The 13,582-nt window shown below is 38.8% G+C and overlaps 2 protein-coding genes, 1 long non-coding RNA gene and 1 other non-coding gene across 4 annotated transcripts; 2 read left to right on the plus strand and 2 right to left on the minus strand.

Moving 5' to 3' along the window:
- Positions 1 to 1,260: 1,260 nt before the first annotated feature.
- LOC111332840 (polyisoprenoid diphosphate/phosphate phosphohydrolase PLPP6) lies at positions 1,261 to 2,277 on the minus strand. The gene has a single exon (XM_022938302.2). The coding sequence runs from the start codon at positions 2,222 to 2,224 to the stop codon at positions 1,442 to 1,444; it is 783 nt and encodes a 260-aa protein (XP_022794037.2). The 5' UTR covers positions 2,225 to 2,277; the 3' UTR covers positions 1,261 to 1,441.
- A 255-nt stretch (positions 2,278 to 2,532) lies between these two features.
- Positions 2,533 to 10,884, plus strand: LOC111332859 (vesicle-associated membrane protein 4). Its single transcript, XM_022938325.2, has 6 exons — positions 2,533 to 2,884; positions 4,586 to 4,629; positions 7,250 to 7,416; positions 8,638 to 8,717; positions 9,771 to 9,822; positions 10,360 to 10,884. The coding sequence occupies exons 1-6, from the start codon at positions 2,822 to 2,824 to the stop codon at positions 10,407 to 10,409; spliced, it is 456 nt and encodes a 151-aa protein (XP_022794060.2). The 5' UTR covers positions 2,533 to 2,821; the 3' UTR covers positions 10,410 to 10,884.
- LOC148733012 (uncharacterized) lies at positions 4,636 to 5,686 on the plus strand. Its single transcript, XR_015999926.1, has 2 exons — positions 4,636 to 5,280; positions 5,506 to 5,686. It is a non-coding gene; the product is annotated as an uncharacterized LOC148733012 (long non-coding RNA).
- Positions 10,885 to 12,800: 1,916 nt separating the features above from the next.
- Trnastop-uca (transfer RNA opal suppressor (anticodon UCA)) lies at positions 12,801 to 12,887 on the minus strand. The gene has a single exon. It is a non-coding gene; the product is annotated as a tRNA-Sec (tRNA).
- Positions 12,888 to 13,582: the final 695 nt, after the last annotated feature.

A 13,582-nucleotide genomic window follows, 5' to 3' on the forward strand; every position in this document is an offset into this window, starting at 1 on the left:
TGCCCTGTTGAAGTGCCCTCCCCTGAATAAGCACCCACCCTTTGACTAAAATGTCAAACAAGCACTGAGCAGGAGACAATTGCGCTAATTGGTGTGTGAAAAGGAGACAGTCGCGTTGATCAGTAGGATCATGGCGTTCATTAGAATTCTTTGCACTACGAGATCCTTTTTTGCTATTTGCGATTGACCATTTTTCGTATATATTAGTTATAGTTTAGCATTTTGTTCGTATCAAGTTTTCTTCATTCCTTGGAGAGTGTGGTTCGCTTAAGGTTTGGTCTTGTAATCGAGTGAAATAGAATAAAATGTTTTTCTGGTAAACAAGGACCCCTCTCAAGTAAGTGCCATCCTCCCCTCCTTTCTTTCTAAAATAGTAGGGACTGTTACAATTACAACTTTATTTTTAACTTTTTAAGCTTCAACTATGGCAGAATCAGTATAGGAGAATATTTCCTTTTCTATTCCAGTTATTTCTATCTCCATGTTCCTTCAGGAGTTCCTTTACATGCTTTATCTGTTATTTTAATTCGTTCTCTAGTGCTGGGCTTACTTCACAAGTGCCCTCTCTGAGTGAGCATCCTCTTTTCGACAAGTGTCCCTCCTTCTAATAAGTGCCCCTCCTTTTAGCAAAAATATTTAATAAGTGCCAGGGTGTTCAGTTGAGGAACTGTAGTCCATTACTGCAATTCATTTCGAGACATTTCATCAGAGCTGCTCTCATACCTCATCTCTTCATTGCCACCACTAATATATGTGTCTTTTTTCAGTCTTACATTAGCCAATGATTCATTTTGAATCTCTTAACATTCTTGCGATAAGATTTGGTCTATGCCTTTTTTTTTGACAGTTTACCTTTACTCGTCCATGTGGAATAATAGTTCATCGATGTAAATGATTATTGCAGATCTGGTACTTAAGCTTAATAAGAGAATTCCCAGCATTATTACAGAAATGGTGGCTTATCACTGTTATCCAGACCATGTCCTAGATTAATTTTGTTTTGTGGTGGATAGCCTGTGATCAGGCTAGTGAAGGAGTTGTAGTAGGAGTGGTTATGCCAGAGGGGGGCTTGTCTATTGAGGCTTTGCAGCACATGTTTTAGTGCCACTGAGATCTTGCATATATGTTATACCATTAGATGAAAATGTAACATATTTTTTGTAACGTGAAGTAGGAACAATTTTCAACTTATTTCAAACAATAAACTAGTGAACTTAGCTTAACCCTCCAATATAAAGCCTTGCTGTAGATTATAGACAAGTCATGAACAAAATTTAATGGAATTAGAAAGTTCAATATACATGAAAAATCCTTTTGAAAGCATTATAAAGAAATTACTGTGTCTACTTGGATCTTCCAACACAGATACTCTTCCTGTTGGGTAGATGCAAGATCAGCTAAAGACAGTGTAGTCTTTATTTTCTGTTATTGTCTGAAATCATCAATTCTGAAATAGCACATGAACTTGCTTCCTTAGTTCATAGAAATATGGTATAAGTGTCAAGAGTTCCTGGCAAGTCTTGGATGCCAACCAAATGGTGCAAATAGTCCAGCACTGTAACAAACCAATCAAAACACCACAGAACACATCACTCACGTGATGTCTGCCAAGTATAATACGAGACACTGACACGCACAGGCCCCAACAACCAATCAGAATTCTCCAAACTCCATTTTCCATGAACATTGCAAATAAACCTGCAACCATGGCAGCTCGCGTTGAATGACCAGAAGGAAATGAGTAATTGTCCACAGATACTGTAGCAAACATGTCTTCATGGTTGTATACTGGTCTTTTTCGTCGCACAATAACTTTTAAGCCTCCAACTATGACTAGATCGAACATCAATGCAAGAAGCAAATTACAAGCGAATTCTTGTTTTACACCTGAGAAAAATATCACAGAAAAGACCGTACCAACAATCCACGGAACTCCGTGTCCACTAATTTCGAGAAGAATCATCAGCGATCTCCATCTACCCGATTCTTTGTCCGCACAAATGCTTAGATTCCTTGACAATGTGATGTCATAGTTGTAAAGATTTTCGATCAAGCTCAACTGGCTTGTGCTCAGTTCACGCCTGTAACTTTCTTTTGGAGGCACTTCTCTCTTTTCTTTTGATTTACATTCAACCAAATTGTTCTTCGTTTGGTGAACATTGTTAGACTCCATCGTTTTCTTGCGTCCACGGTTCTTCAAAATGGGTTGATGTACGTGAACCATTTGTAAAACGATTCTTTATCGCCGGAACGGTCGATCGCCGGCCGATTAGGTGTATGAGCCCGCGATATTCAACAATAGACAACGAAAGAAAGCAAATTTGTCGGGGGGCTAGAAAGTAACGCGATATTTTGGAAAAATACTGTGTTATCCTCCTCTTGATTACTTTGTTGTCACTTTGAGTTTATATTTTTTAACTATATTTATATTTTTTTATGTGTAAAAAAGGAGGGTATAAAGACTTCTAAATGGTGAAAAACCATGAGCAGCAGTCCCCTCCCCCAGAAAACTAAGAACAACGGAGAGGTTACACAGCCCTCCTTGTACATTGAGAAATTTGTGGTTAACTCCGTGAACGCTATCGGATTTGTTCACGAATATATTCAATTTTGGGTCAGGCTACCGAGAGGGGAAAAGAAACTAAAAATCCCAACTTACCAAGTTGTTTCAAATCGTAATTGGTTCGTTCTCGTGACTTTGTGAGGAAATTGAAATGTGTTGCCACGTGTAAACGTGCGTCAAACATCACGATTCATCTGATGACGTTCACATGAAATAACAAGGAAACACAAATAACTGGATAAAAATCTATTAAAGGCTATGCCTCCCAAGTTTAGTCGAGTCAATGGGGACGACAGGTCCACTGCCAGAGCTTCTGAAAGGGTAAGAAAGATGTTAAGTATTGATCAGTAATAATCATTGTCAGTTTGTCACGACTGACAACGCCGGAAGAAACAGGTTCCCATTCAGTGCAAACCCGGGAGCAACTTCAGAATACCCGTCCACATCATTTACATGTGTCGGGAGGCTTTGAAGATTGAGGCATAACACAATAGATGCTATTCTTATTCTATGACATGTAAATGAGTGGCCGGGTATTCTGAAGTTTAGCCCAAACCCGGAGGTACAGAACAGAAATATTGGCTAAAGATTTTATATTTTCCCCCTTATTCTATTGGTGTACATTGGTAAAAAGCAAAAAAATGAGCAAAAAAGTATATTTATGGGTTCTTAAACATTTATAGTAGGTTGGTATTTTGACGATATGAAAGTGCACACAATGTATTTGGAATAATAAAGTGAAATCTTCTTGAAGGAAAGGTTTATTCCTCAAAAATACCATGCTAAAGAAATCCTGTAGGTTTTTAAATACCCTGCCAAATTTTGGCTGAAATAAGACTCCAAAAGCAAAGGCTACACTCAGATATATTTGACTTTTGCACCCATGAATGACAACCCAGGAATTTCTTTGTTAGCCTTATGATGCAAGGTTAGTTTGCATCTTTTGGGTTGATCTTGTTGGTTATATTTTGAGCAGGCAGACCTCCTCAGGTCTTGTTGCTTAAGTAAAGAGGGTAAAAAAATTGTGAGTTGTCAAGAGAAGCAAACCTATCCTGTATTATAGTGCCCATAAGGATTGCTCACTTCCTTTTCGAAAGGCGTCGCTGTATTCAGGGAATTAATAGTGGGGGTGGGGTTTATGGAAACGAAGAGTGCTCCAGATATCTTTCCAAAAATGCTGGCTGGTGATTTGTTCATACAGATTAACTTACTCTTACCCAGGCAGGGCAGGGGTCTATTTATAGATGACTGTATTCTGCTAAAATATTTGTTCAAGCCTTGTCTTTGGAAGCATAGGATTGCCAGAAATGTGACACTGAAATAATGCATTTTCACATTGTTGGGCAAAAAGATAGCTCTGTGGCCTTTAAAAACATGTCTTCTGGCTTAATTTTGGTACATGATATCTGATGACTTACTTGAAAAGAACAAATTTGATACCTTTCATATAAGTACTTAAATGTATATTTTACAACAAGGTTCAATTTCAGACCTAATAATATACATGAAAAAATTTCTCAGTTCTGATTGGTTAAGATGAATGCAGTTTCAGTTAATTCAGTGCAGAAGAGAGTTAATTCAGTGCAGAAGAGGGTTAATTTAATGCAAAGAAAGAAACAAACCAGGCATTCTGATTGGTCAGAATGATTGGTCAATGTCAATGTCACTTGCAGGCTAGGGTTTGAATAAATTATTTTTGCACCTGATGCGCGCGCTTATCTTCTGCCTAGTTATGAGAAGCTACCTCATATTTTTTCATGTACATTATTAATACATAATCACATGATTTCGAGTGCAATTTGGAATAAATAAGCACTTGTAAATATTTTCAAAGACCACAAATTGCACTCGCCCTATGAGCTCAGGCAATTTTGTTAGTCTTTGAAAAAATTTACTCATGCTTACTTATTCCAAATTGCACTTGAAATCATGTGATTACCCATACAAATTAAATGTAGTTTGATTGAGTTTATTGTATTCAGCTTTCAATCTTGTGAATTATTATTTTATGGATCACCACAGGTCAGCTTACTTGATGACTCAGATGAGGAAGATGGATCTAGCATGTAAGTGACACATTTACCTTAACCTGGTTTGGAGAGATCAGATACACAGTCATAGGTAGCCCGTGATCATTCATCTATTCTACATCAAACCCTCAAACAGGAATACCTGAGGGTCATATTTTTTCTGGTTGTTGAACCTTAACCTGTCTAGTATGGGGCATAAAAACATCCACTTGTACAGGTCCATGGGTACTGAAGGAATAGAAGCTATCATGCAAACAGTATGCTGTACTTTGATTTCAGAAGGGTCTCACTTTTTTAAATTTTTTCCTATTTAAATTTTTTACTCTAATTATATCACTCTTTTTACATTTTTGTACTTTACTTTAAATTTGTAATGCTACTTACCGTAGTTTCTCGGTTAGAAGGTGCACTCGGTTATAAGATGCACCCCAAACTTTGCAATTTAGTCAAGCCAAGTTCCCAAACTGAAAACTAAGTGAAAATACTCGACTAGAAGATGCACCAAGAGGTTGAGAGTTAACAAAAGGATGTAGTAGAGCTGAGAAAGTTTCATGGTTGCTCTGGCGGTGAAAGCAAATTGTGAAAAACTCCCACTAAAAGTCATACTCAAAGGTGTTCGACAGCTGAATATCAACATGCCACAAAGGATGCAAGTTTCAATGCGCCAAAGAGGCTGGATGGATGAAGGTAGGTTTTATCTTCACATTGTTTATTCAGAGAAGGAACCATTTTAGCGAGCAGTATAAACATGATTCTAGGAATTTGAAATGAGGTTCAAACGATTGTTTTGTTGTCATGGATATCACCTTACTGAGCACGTGCTATTAAGCACGTATGCAAATTTCCATTTGTTTGCTTTTTTTATGGAAGTTGATTAGGGTTCTAAAAGCAGTATTCCTTTTAAATTCACAGGAATAAAGGAGTGGATTCTATGCAAACTTTGCTCAACCTCAGTCCAAAAAGCTCTGCTCGTGTGGGATTTGTTTCGTGGTCATTTGATGGAGGCCGTATAAGAAGTGGTTCTTTCAGAACCACCACAAAGGCTCTTTTCAGAGCCACCCTGGTTCTTTTCAGAACCACCAGATCTAAAAAAGTCAGTGACCAGCAATAAGTGTCCTTTTCTTGTCTTTTTAACTGTAAGTTCTGCTAAAAGTGTGATCTTACGATTTTGTTGGGCAAAAATACTTGGCTATAGGATGCCCCTCAATTTCAGCACTAACTTTCCACCCGAAGACAGAATTTTCTTGAAAGAACCATGCGTCTCATAACTGAGAAACTACGATACATTGGAATACTAATGCAAATTAATTTGATGGCCTGCTCCCAAGTTGGCTTGTTAGCTCAATTAGTAGAGTGCTGCACTAGTATCGCAGAGGTCAGTGGTTCGAATCCCGTACAGGCCTGAAATTTTTTTCAGGTCTGATTTTCACTATTGCTTAAATAGTGCTTTACTGCGAAGGATCGTGCTCATATACGTCTCATAACCGCAGTTCACACATATGTTTCATATGTTTGTTGTTGTTTGATTTATCATCTACGGGTTTATGTCGAATTAATTTGATGGCCTGCTCCCAAGTTGGCTTGTTAGCTCAATTGGTAGAGCGCTGCACTGGTATCGCAGAGGTCAGTGGTTCGAATCCCGTACAGGCCTGAAATTTTTTTCAGGTCTGATTTTCACTATTGCTTAAATAGTGCTTTACTGCGAAGGATCGTGCTCATATACACTTCAACTTTGTTGATATATCGAAATTATTTTGTTACTCCCACCGACGCAGCCCCAAACAGTTTCTTTCGAAACTATCACCCTTTATCCACTTAAATTACAGTATGGTAGGGTTTCACTTGGTGCAAATCTCTCTGGCTGTAGCCTGTTCTCCTTCTTTGAGTAAAGGAGGATGGTAAAAATAGCTTGAATTGTACCTGACAGAGGACGATATCCAACAGCTTTCATGATTTCAGGACCCTGTTCAGGAAAAATACTTTTTTGGAAAAATTATTTGGTTTCCATTTTGAATGGAATGCTAGGAAATGGGTTAGGAAAATGTTCAAGGAGGAATTATTTGACCTACATCTAGTTAACAGCTAAAATTTTTTTCCAAACTTGCTAGCTTTTTTCTTAAATCGCCTCGCGGTTAGCTCAATTGGTATAGCGCTGGACTGTTGTGCGGGGGGTCGAGAGTTCGACTCTGGCCGGACCAACACTCAGGGTCTTTAAACAACTGAGAAGAAAGTGCTGCCTTTGTAATAATATCTGCAAATGGTTAGACTTTCTAGTCTTCTCGGATAGGGACGATAAATGGAGGTCCCGTCTCGCAGGCCCTTATACATGATAAAAATTGTGAGACGTTAAAGAACCCACACACTCTTCGAAAAGAGTAGGGCACGTAGTGCCCGGTGTTGTGGTCTATCTTTGTGTAGTGTCTAGTCTAGGGTGAATTGGAGAGGGAAGGTGAGATCAATACATGGACTGAAGTGGCTGCATATTGCACCTGATGTATTCTGACATCCCATCTCACCTTAACTGATTGTAATGCGCGACTGATTATCTATATATTAGTTTGCGCTATATAAATGTTAAATTGTTGTTGTTGTTGTTAAAGTATAGGATATTCAAAGATGATTTCTGCTGACTTATTATGTTGACAATTTCATAAAGATTTGCAGCACCTGACGGTTTCCATCACATAAAACCACAGCCAACAGTGAAGGATGGCATAGCAAAGGTGAAATCAGAAATTAAGGGTGTCATGGGAATAATGCAAGACAACATATCAAAAGTACTGGACAGAGGTTCAAAGTTAGAAGACCTTCAAGATAAATCAGGTAAATTAAATAGAGATGCAGCCACTGTATCTATTTTGAAAAACATATGTTTGTCATTTTAATATAATTATGTTTTAACTTACTCTCTATACAAAGCATGGAGTGCTGATTTTAAGGCCTGATTGATGTAATTTGCATGAGCTTACATGCAGCAGACAACACTCTACTTGAGAAAAGCCTGAAACTCAAGGTTCTCAAAAGGAACAAACAAACACTTAATGTAAAAAGAAACTCAAGAATAATCAGTTTCAATCAACAGAATATTTTAGTCTAGTGTACAGTGTAAGTTTCCTTTTTTTTTTCTTTCATAGTGAGTTAATGTGATGGTTAGTGCACTGGGCACTGGCTTGTTTGCAGGAGTCTGCATTTGAGACATGGGTGGGTTGTTTTGTAGTGTTCTTGGGCTAGAGACAGTATATTATCACTTCAGGTGGTACCAAAGGCAATTGCACATGATATCCCAATTAGAAAGGTCTGTCCTAAATCTGCAGTCTTGGGCGATGCATTATTTTATAAGATATAGGTAAGGGAAGTTTTGTTTCTAAGACAAAAACAATAACAACAACAATAATAATTTATTTCGCATTAGGGTGGGGGGTTACAATGATTAAAAATTACTCAAGAAAAATAAAGAAAAAGAAAAACCTTACATAATTGACACTGCCTGCAAGTAGCACAAGCTAGTCGTGGCAGGCAGTGACAACAATTTGTTAAGAGTCTAAAGCAGCGGAGCTTAATTTCAGACGTCCATCTTGGTCACTCACCACTGACCACAAGGGCTTTTTACTGCTAAAAACAAAACCAAATACTGAGTTGGTTGTGGTTTGATCATGGTCTAGTATCTTTTTAGAAGAATTCATCACTGATTGATCTTTAACCCTTTCACTCTAAACCTCTTTAACTCCTAAGTCTGACTTTTAATTCTCTTCTTAAGCTACTACACATTTCCTTCTAAACTAGTATGGAGAATTTGCATTGCAGCAAATTGGCATTGGGTATCATCTTAACCTCTCTCTACAGGAGTATAACTCAGAAGCAGTGAACTGTTGAGGAAACCTGGCAAAATGCTGGAGGATTACCAGCAATCATCTAGAGCACTTTATCCAGGGGAATCGGCAATGCTCTTAGTAGCTTAATGCCACAGAAAATGAGATAATCTGTAGAATGACCCACTTGGCTAGTGTGTTGTTTTGATTAATACAATTTTTTTGTTTTTGTTAGAGGAACTAGAAATGAGTGCATCACATTTTAGATCTGGGTCCAGAAGACTACAGAGAAAGATGTGGTGGCAAAATTTCAGAGTGAGTTCACATTTTTTTTCCTATATATGAAAATGTCTGCAGATGCTTATCTTTTTCTAGCTTAAAGTTCCTTAGTCTCCCTCAAGAATGTTACTTCTTAGTCTCTTTTGTTAGAATTTTCAAAGTGAATGTCAATTTTGATCTGTTCAAGGATGTCTGAAGTTGTTTATCTTTTCTACCTTTTGTGTTCCTCTTTGTACTTCAAATACAATTCTTCCAAACATTTGTCCCTCTTTTCTTTCAAGAACATCACCCATTGATCCTTTTTGAAGTGTTTTTAACATCTTTGAAAAGGGCAGCCTGTGAGCTTTTGTGACAAGGATGGCATGTATTTCAGCATGATCACCTTTAAAATAATGCATCAAACAATTCAAAGCGTTAAGGACATTTTTCTATTTAACAAATGGTAAACACCACAGCGTACACTATTGAGTTATGGATGCACGCGGGAGGTTGCTAAGCACGAAAGAAGCGTAAGAGTCGCTCGAGGCGATAGCCGAGAGCGACTCTAGCTTCTTGAGTGCTTAGCAAACCTCCCAAGTGCATCCATAACTCAATAGTGTACGCTGTGGTGTTTACCATTTGTTTTATAACATAACATTAACACATTGTAGCTAAAGAGTTCCTTTTATTTAACAAATCTTACGTGACCAGAAAAAAACAAGCGCGCGCGGAAAAATAGTCTTTGCATTTTCTCACGTCAGCAGCGTACACCCATGGGCAAATGGAGGACGCTAAATTGACCAATCAGAGCGCGCGCTTTACTTTGGTTATGTTATAATGATAAATCTGAATATATTTGCGATGAACTGCAATTAATGTGGAGCAGCAGACAAATGATTGTCCAGGAATTAGAAATACCCACAACGTTGCCACAGAAGATTTCACAGGTTGAAAATGTAACCTTTCCAGAAAGCTTACTTTTCCCCATGGTTTTGATTTGTAAGACCTCATCCTTCTTGGGAGGGCGAAATGAGGATGTTGGAAACTACATATACAGTGGTAATGCATCCCATTTTATAGTTTCTGATGTGCATTTATTTTCTACTTCAGCTCAAGTTGATCTTTGCCTTTATTGTCATTGTAATTCTCATCATAATAATAGGTGAGTTTTGCTAGTAATGGTAGCTGCTGAATGCTGGTGAATTTGTCCCATTACACTTTTTGCAACAATCAACTTTGCAATTTGGTGCCCCCCTTTCCAACGTAAAGCGACTTTGCCCCCACCCTCAAATCCTTCAACTAATTTTTTTTACAGTGGCCATTAATAGCGAAATATGTACTTTGTTTATCGCTTTAGAATGATAAGAAATAATTGTTGGCTCATAAAGAAGCCCTTTCTAGAAACTTGGGATAGAGTTGAAAGATTTGGGGGAGAACTGGTAATGGGGGGGGGGGGGCAACTTGGTTTACGTTAGAGGGCGAAGTCTTAAACGTGGTGGGGGCGGACTTAAAATGGGGTGAATTCCCCATAAACCGTCATATATTACGGTTTATGCTGTATACAACTGTAGGGTCAGTTAGTAACCACACTTCTTTATGGTAGCCATAATGGAGGCACAGGAATATAAAAAAATTGGTTATGCTGTGAGCTCTGAAAGGGTGCCCTGTGTGACTCGTTTCCCTTCCGTTGTGTTTACAGTTCCGATCGTCGTGAAGAGTAAAAAGAAGCCAGAAGATAACTCCAGATGAAGGTCGTGTTTCAAAAATAAATAGAAGAGTAAATGTATTTTATTTTAGCTCAGGATTATGATTAACAGTCAGAGTACCACTAAATGAAGTCTATCTAGGAAATTGCAGTAAGAGGAAACAATGAGAAAAATGAACAACGTTTAGGTTTCTTTACATGGACGTGGCTCCACAGACTTTTGTATAAGAATACGTTACATTGATGGAACGCAAATTGAAAATCTAACAGCTTTGGCCTGACACTTTTTTTTTCCAGTATATGTGTACTCGTTGTACTCGTATAGTGATTTCTATTAGAAAGATGTTCCTCAGTTGTCACTTACATTTTAGTTCAGTTTTCTCCGCGGGAAGCAAAGTACATGTAGTTCATTGAGGTACGTATATTTGCGGGTTGGAGTTAAATTCAAAATCTGTGAAAGATATGAGACTCTTTTTCAAAGTAATGTTTATGAAAAGCATACAAAGGTTCTAAACAGTTCTTCTAGCGGAGTGTTCATTTTGTCTAAAATAATATTCACACAGATAAACTCATTGTGACTAAATTCCAAGCGACACAGGGGTGGATCTAGGGGGGGTGCGCATCCCCCCCCCCCAGATGACTTGCGGCTTTTTAATACAAGTGGTATTCTGCAAAAAAAAAAAAAAAAGAAACTATGTGGTTTATTGGTGTTGAAGTAGAGCAAGAGACGAGGTTGAGGAATTTAAGTTAAACGGCGTAAAAATGTTAGTATGGCACTGAAGTTTGGAGCATTAGCCCTTCTAACTTTACGTCCGGTCACCAGTCAATAACGCCATTCTTTAGTGGTGCTGTGGTGCATCCCCTCGAAAAAATCCGGGATCCGCCCCTATATATATATATATTCCCTTAGCTCCGGTTGGAGCATAGTGGAAGTGGAAGTGGAAGTGAAGTGGAAGTGGAAGTGGTTAATGGGATCCGCCCCTGCAACATGATATTTGCGATGCTCTGACGGATTATTTCGTGGGTTGGAAGTCATAATTAAGCTATAGTTAATAATTATCCACCGAAGTGGAGGTGAATAGGGGTGTAAATATCCACCACTTTCAACGACAACAAGGTGAATAATTGTTGTAGTGCACACCACAGAGATGCCAAAAAAATTAGTTTACCTCTTTCAATTACCGAAAAATGGCGCACTAGAGTTATGAAGCCCAGAAAATTGTTTCCTGTTGCTCACTTAGGCATGTGCAATCAAACTTGAACAAGTATACCCGAGCACTTCTGCCATAGAGATTCTTCACTCAAAAACGATCATAATAAGATCAGAACGAGGAAGTGTTACATTAGAACTTTCCTCCGAGGGCAGCCGTTTTCATTCTGCAGCGATTGAGGGAAAATAAGTGTGCTATGGAGTGAATAAATTCAAATAACTGCACGAAACTTACTTTCGAGAGTTCGAGCTCTGGCCGGATCAATACTCAAGGTCTTAAAATAACTGAGGAGAATGTGCTACCTTTCTATAATATCATGAAATGGATAGACATTCTAGTCTTCTCGGATAAGGACGAATAAACCGTAGGTCCCGTCTCCTGCATCTATTGGTTGGTTAATTAGGTTAGGCAGGGGACGTTAAAGAACCCACATACGAGATTACTGTGATGTGGTCTGGCCTGTTTACTGGGAATTGGGGGGAGGGGGTATTTTCAACTTCTTTTGATTCGTTGTAAACTGCTACAAGCAGTCTGGCAAAGTCCCCCGCACAGGGTTGTAAGAATGGCCCTGAAAAGCCCCTAGGGGAGTGGTCATCCATCCATCCATCCATCCAATCACGGAAAACGGTTGGTGAAAGTTTAGGCTTGCATCCAGACGGGGAGAAGTTGACATGATAGAGGGCGTGGTTTGAAAGGAAGAAAGGAAAAAAAGAAGTAGAAGTAGTAGAAGTAGACATCTATATTTATACAGGATAGCCCTTTCAGTGTAGTAAACACTGGTATCAACGGGGATCCTGTTACCCAACCATCCCACCCCAGGGGAGGACATCCATCACACAGTAATCTTGGGCGTGGGAAATTAACGTCTCCTGCCCCTAACCCTGGAGGAGACGGGACCTCCATTTATTCATCCCTATTCGAGAAGACTAGAATATCTAATCATTTCTTGATGTTAAAGAAAGGTAGCATATTCTTCTCAATTATTTTAAGACCCTGAGTGTTGGTCCGGCCAGGGCTCGAACCCTCGACCTCCCGCGCAACAGTCCAGTGCTTTATCCATTGAGCTAACCGGGGGGCGGTTAGGACAAAAATTAATGAAAGAAAAAGGAAATAAAATAAACTACAGATAGGCACACGTGATTTTTTTTTTTACGTCGTACAGCTGATACAGATATAGAGGTTCATGATTTCTCCTAGTATCTTCTGTTCCCGCACAAAAGTTGACGCGCAGAAGGCGGAATTGAACCGCTCCGACGCTAATCGGCTACAGGTTTGAAGCCTGCACCCCACACCAGTGAGGCTCATCCGCGCATTAATGATAGTGTTTCCCATTCATCTATATATCTTAGAGTACATATTGCCGCTTACTTATGGTATGAAAGGTCTTTTCGAAAAATTAAAATTCTTACATTGCAAGAGTAAGGTAGGTACTCGAGAGAACGTTTTACTTGGTTTTAATTCTGTTCTATCGCTGAGAACCGTTTTAAAGCGATTGGGAGAATCTAAATTGAACTACAGGCTTCTCACGCATGCGCAAAGGAACCAGTAAAACTTTGTTAATCATTTCATGGGCTTTACTGTCTACTATTGTCTCCAAGATTGATCGAGTGTGAACAAGTGTTGAACATGGAATAAGTGATTAACTTAAATGACAAAAAAATGTAAGGGCGCATCTCCCTAGCTTCTTGAACGAAAGAAGGGATCTACTTAGAATAATATGTACTTATTGACTGAGTGGGAGGGCAAACTGTATTTGTAGAACAATTACTTCACGAGAGTAATGTATGATTTCTTTGCTTTTTGGAACTCCATTGCCGGCAAAAAATTAAAATCTTTGTAAGTTCGCTTTAGGCAATGTTTTTCTTGGGCGGGATCTCAGCAGGAGGTCTCGAGTCAATTAGAACACAGGATTTGCTTCATATTGACAAAGGGCGCTGCTAACGATACAGTGATAGACAATGTTGAAGTCCCCCTTCCCCTCAACTACTCAACACGTTTCATTGACC

This window comes from Stylophora pistillata, chromosome 4, assembly GCF_964205215.1.
Source record: "Stylophora pistillata chromosome 4, jaStyPist1.2, whole genome shotgun sequence".
In the NCBI taxonomy this organism is placed as follows: Eukaryota; Metazoa; Cnidaria; class Anthozoa; order Scleractinia; family Pocilloporidae; genus Stylophora; species Stylophora pistillata.

Excerpts from the sequence above, each read along its gene's own strand:
- LOC111332840 (XM_022938302.2), bottom strand. The coding sequence starts at position 2,224 with ATGGTTCACGTACATCAACCCATTTTGAAGAACCGTGGACGCAAGAAA.
- LOC111332859 (XM_022938325.2), top strand. The coding sequence starts at position 2,822 with ATGCCTCCCAAGTTTAGTCGAGTCAATGGGGACGACAGGTCCACTGCC. Across the intron at positions 8,718-9,770 it reads TGTGGTGGCAAAATTTCAGA|CTCAAGTTGATCTTTGCCTT; the intron begins GTGAGTTCACAT and ends TTTCTACTTCAG. Across the intron at positions 9,823-10,359 it reads AATTCTCATCATAATAATAG|TTCCGATCGTCGTGAAGAGT; the intron begins GTGAGTTTTGCT and ends TTGTGTTTACAG.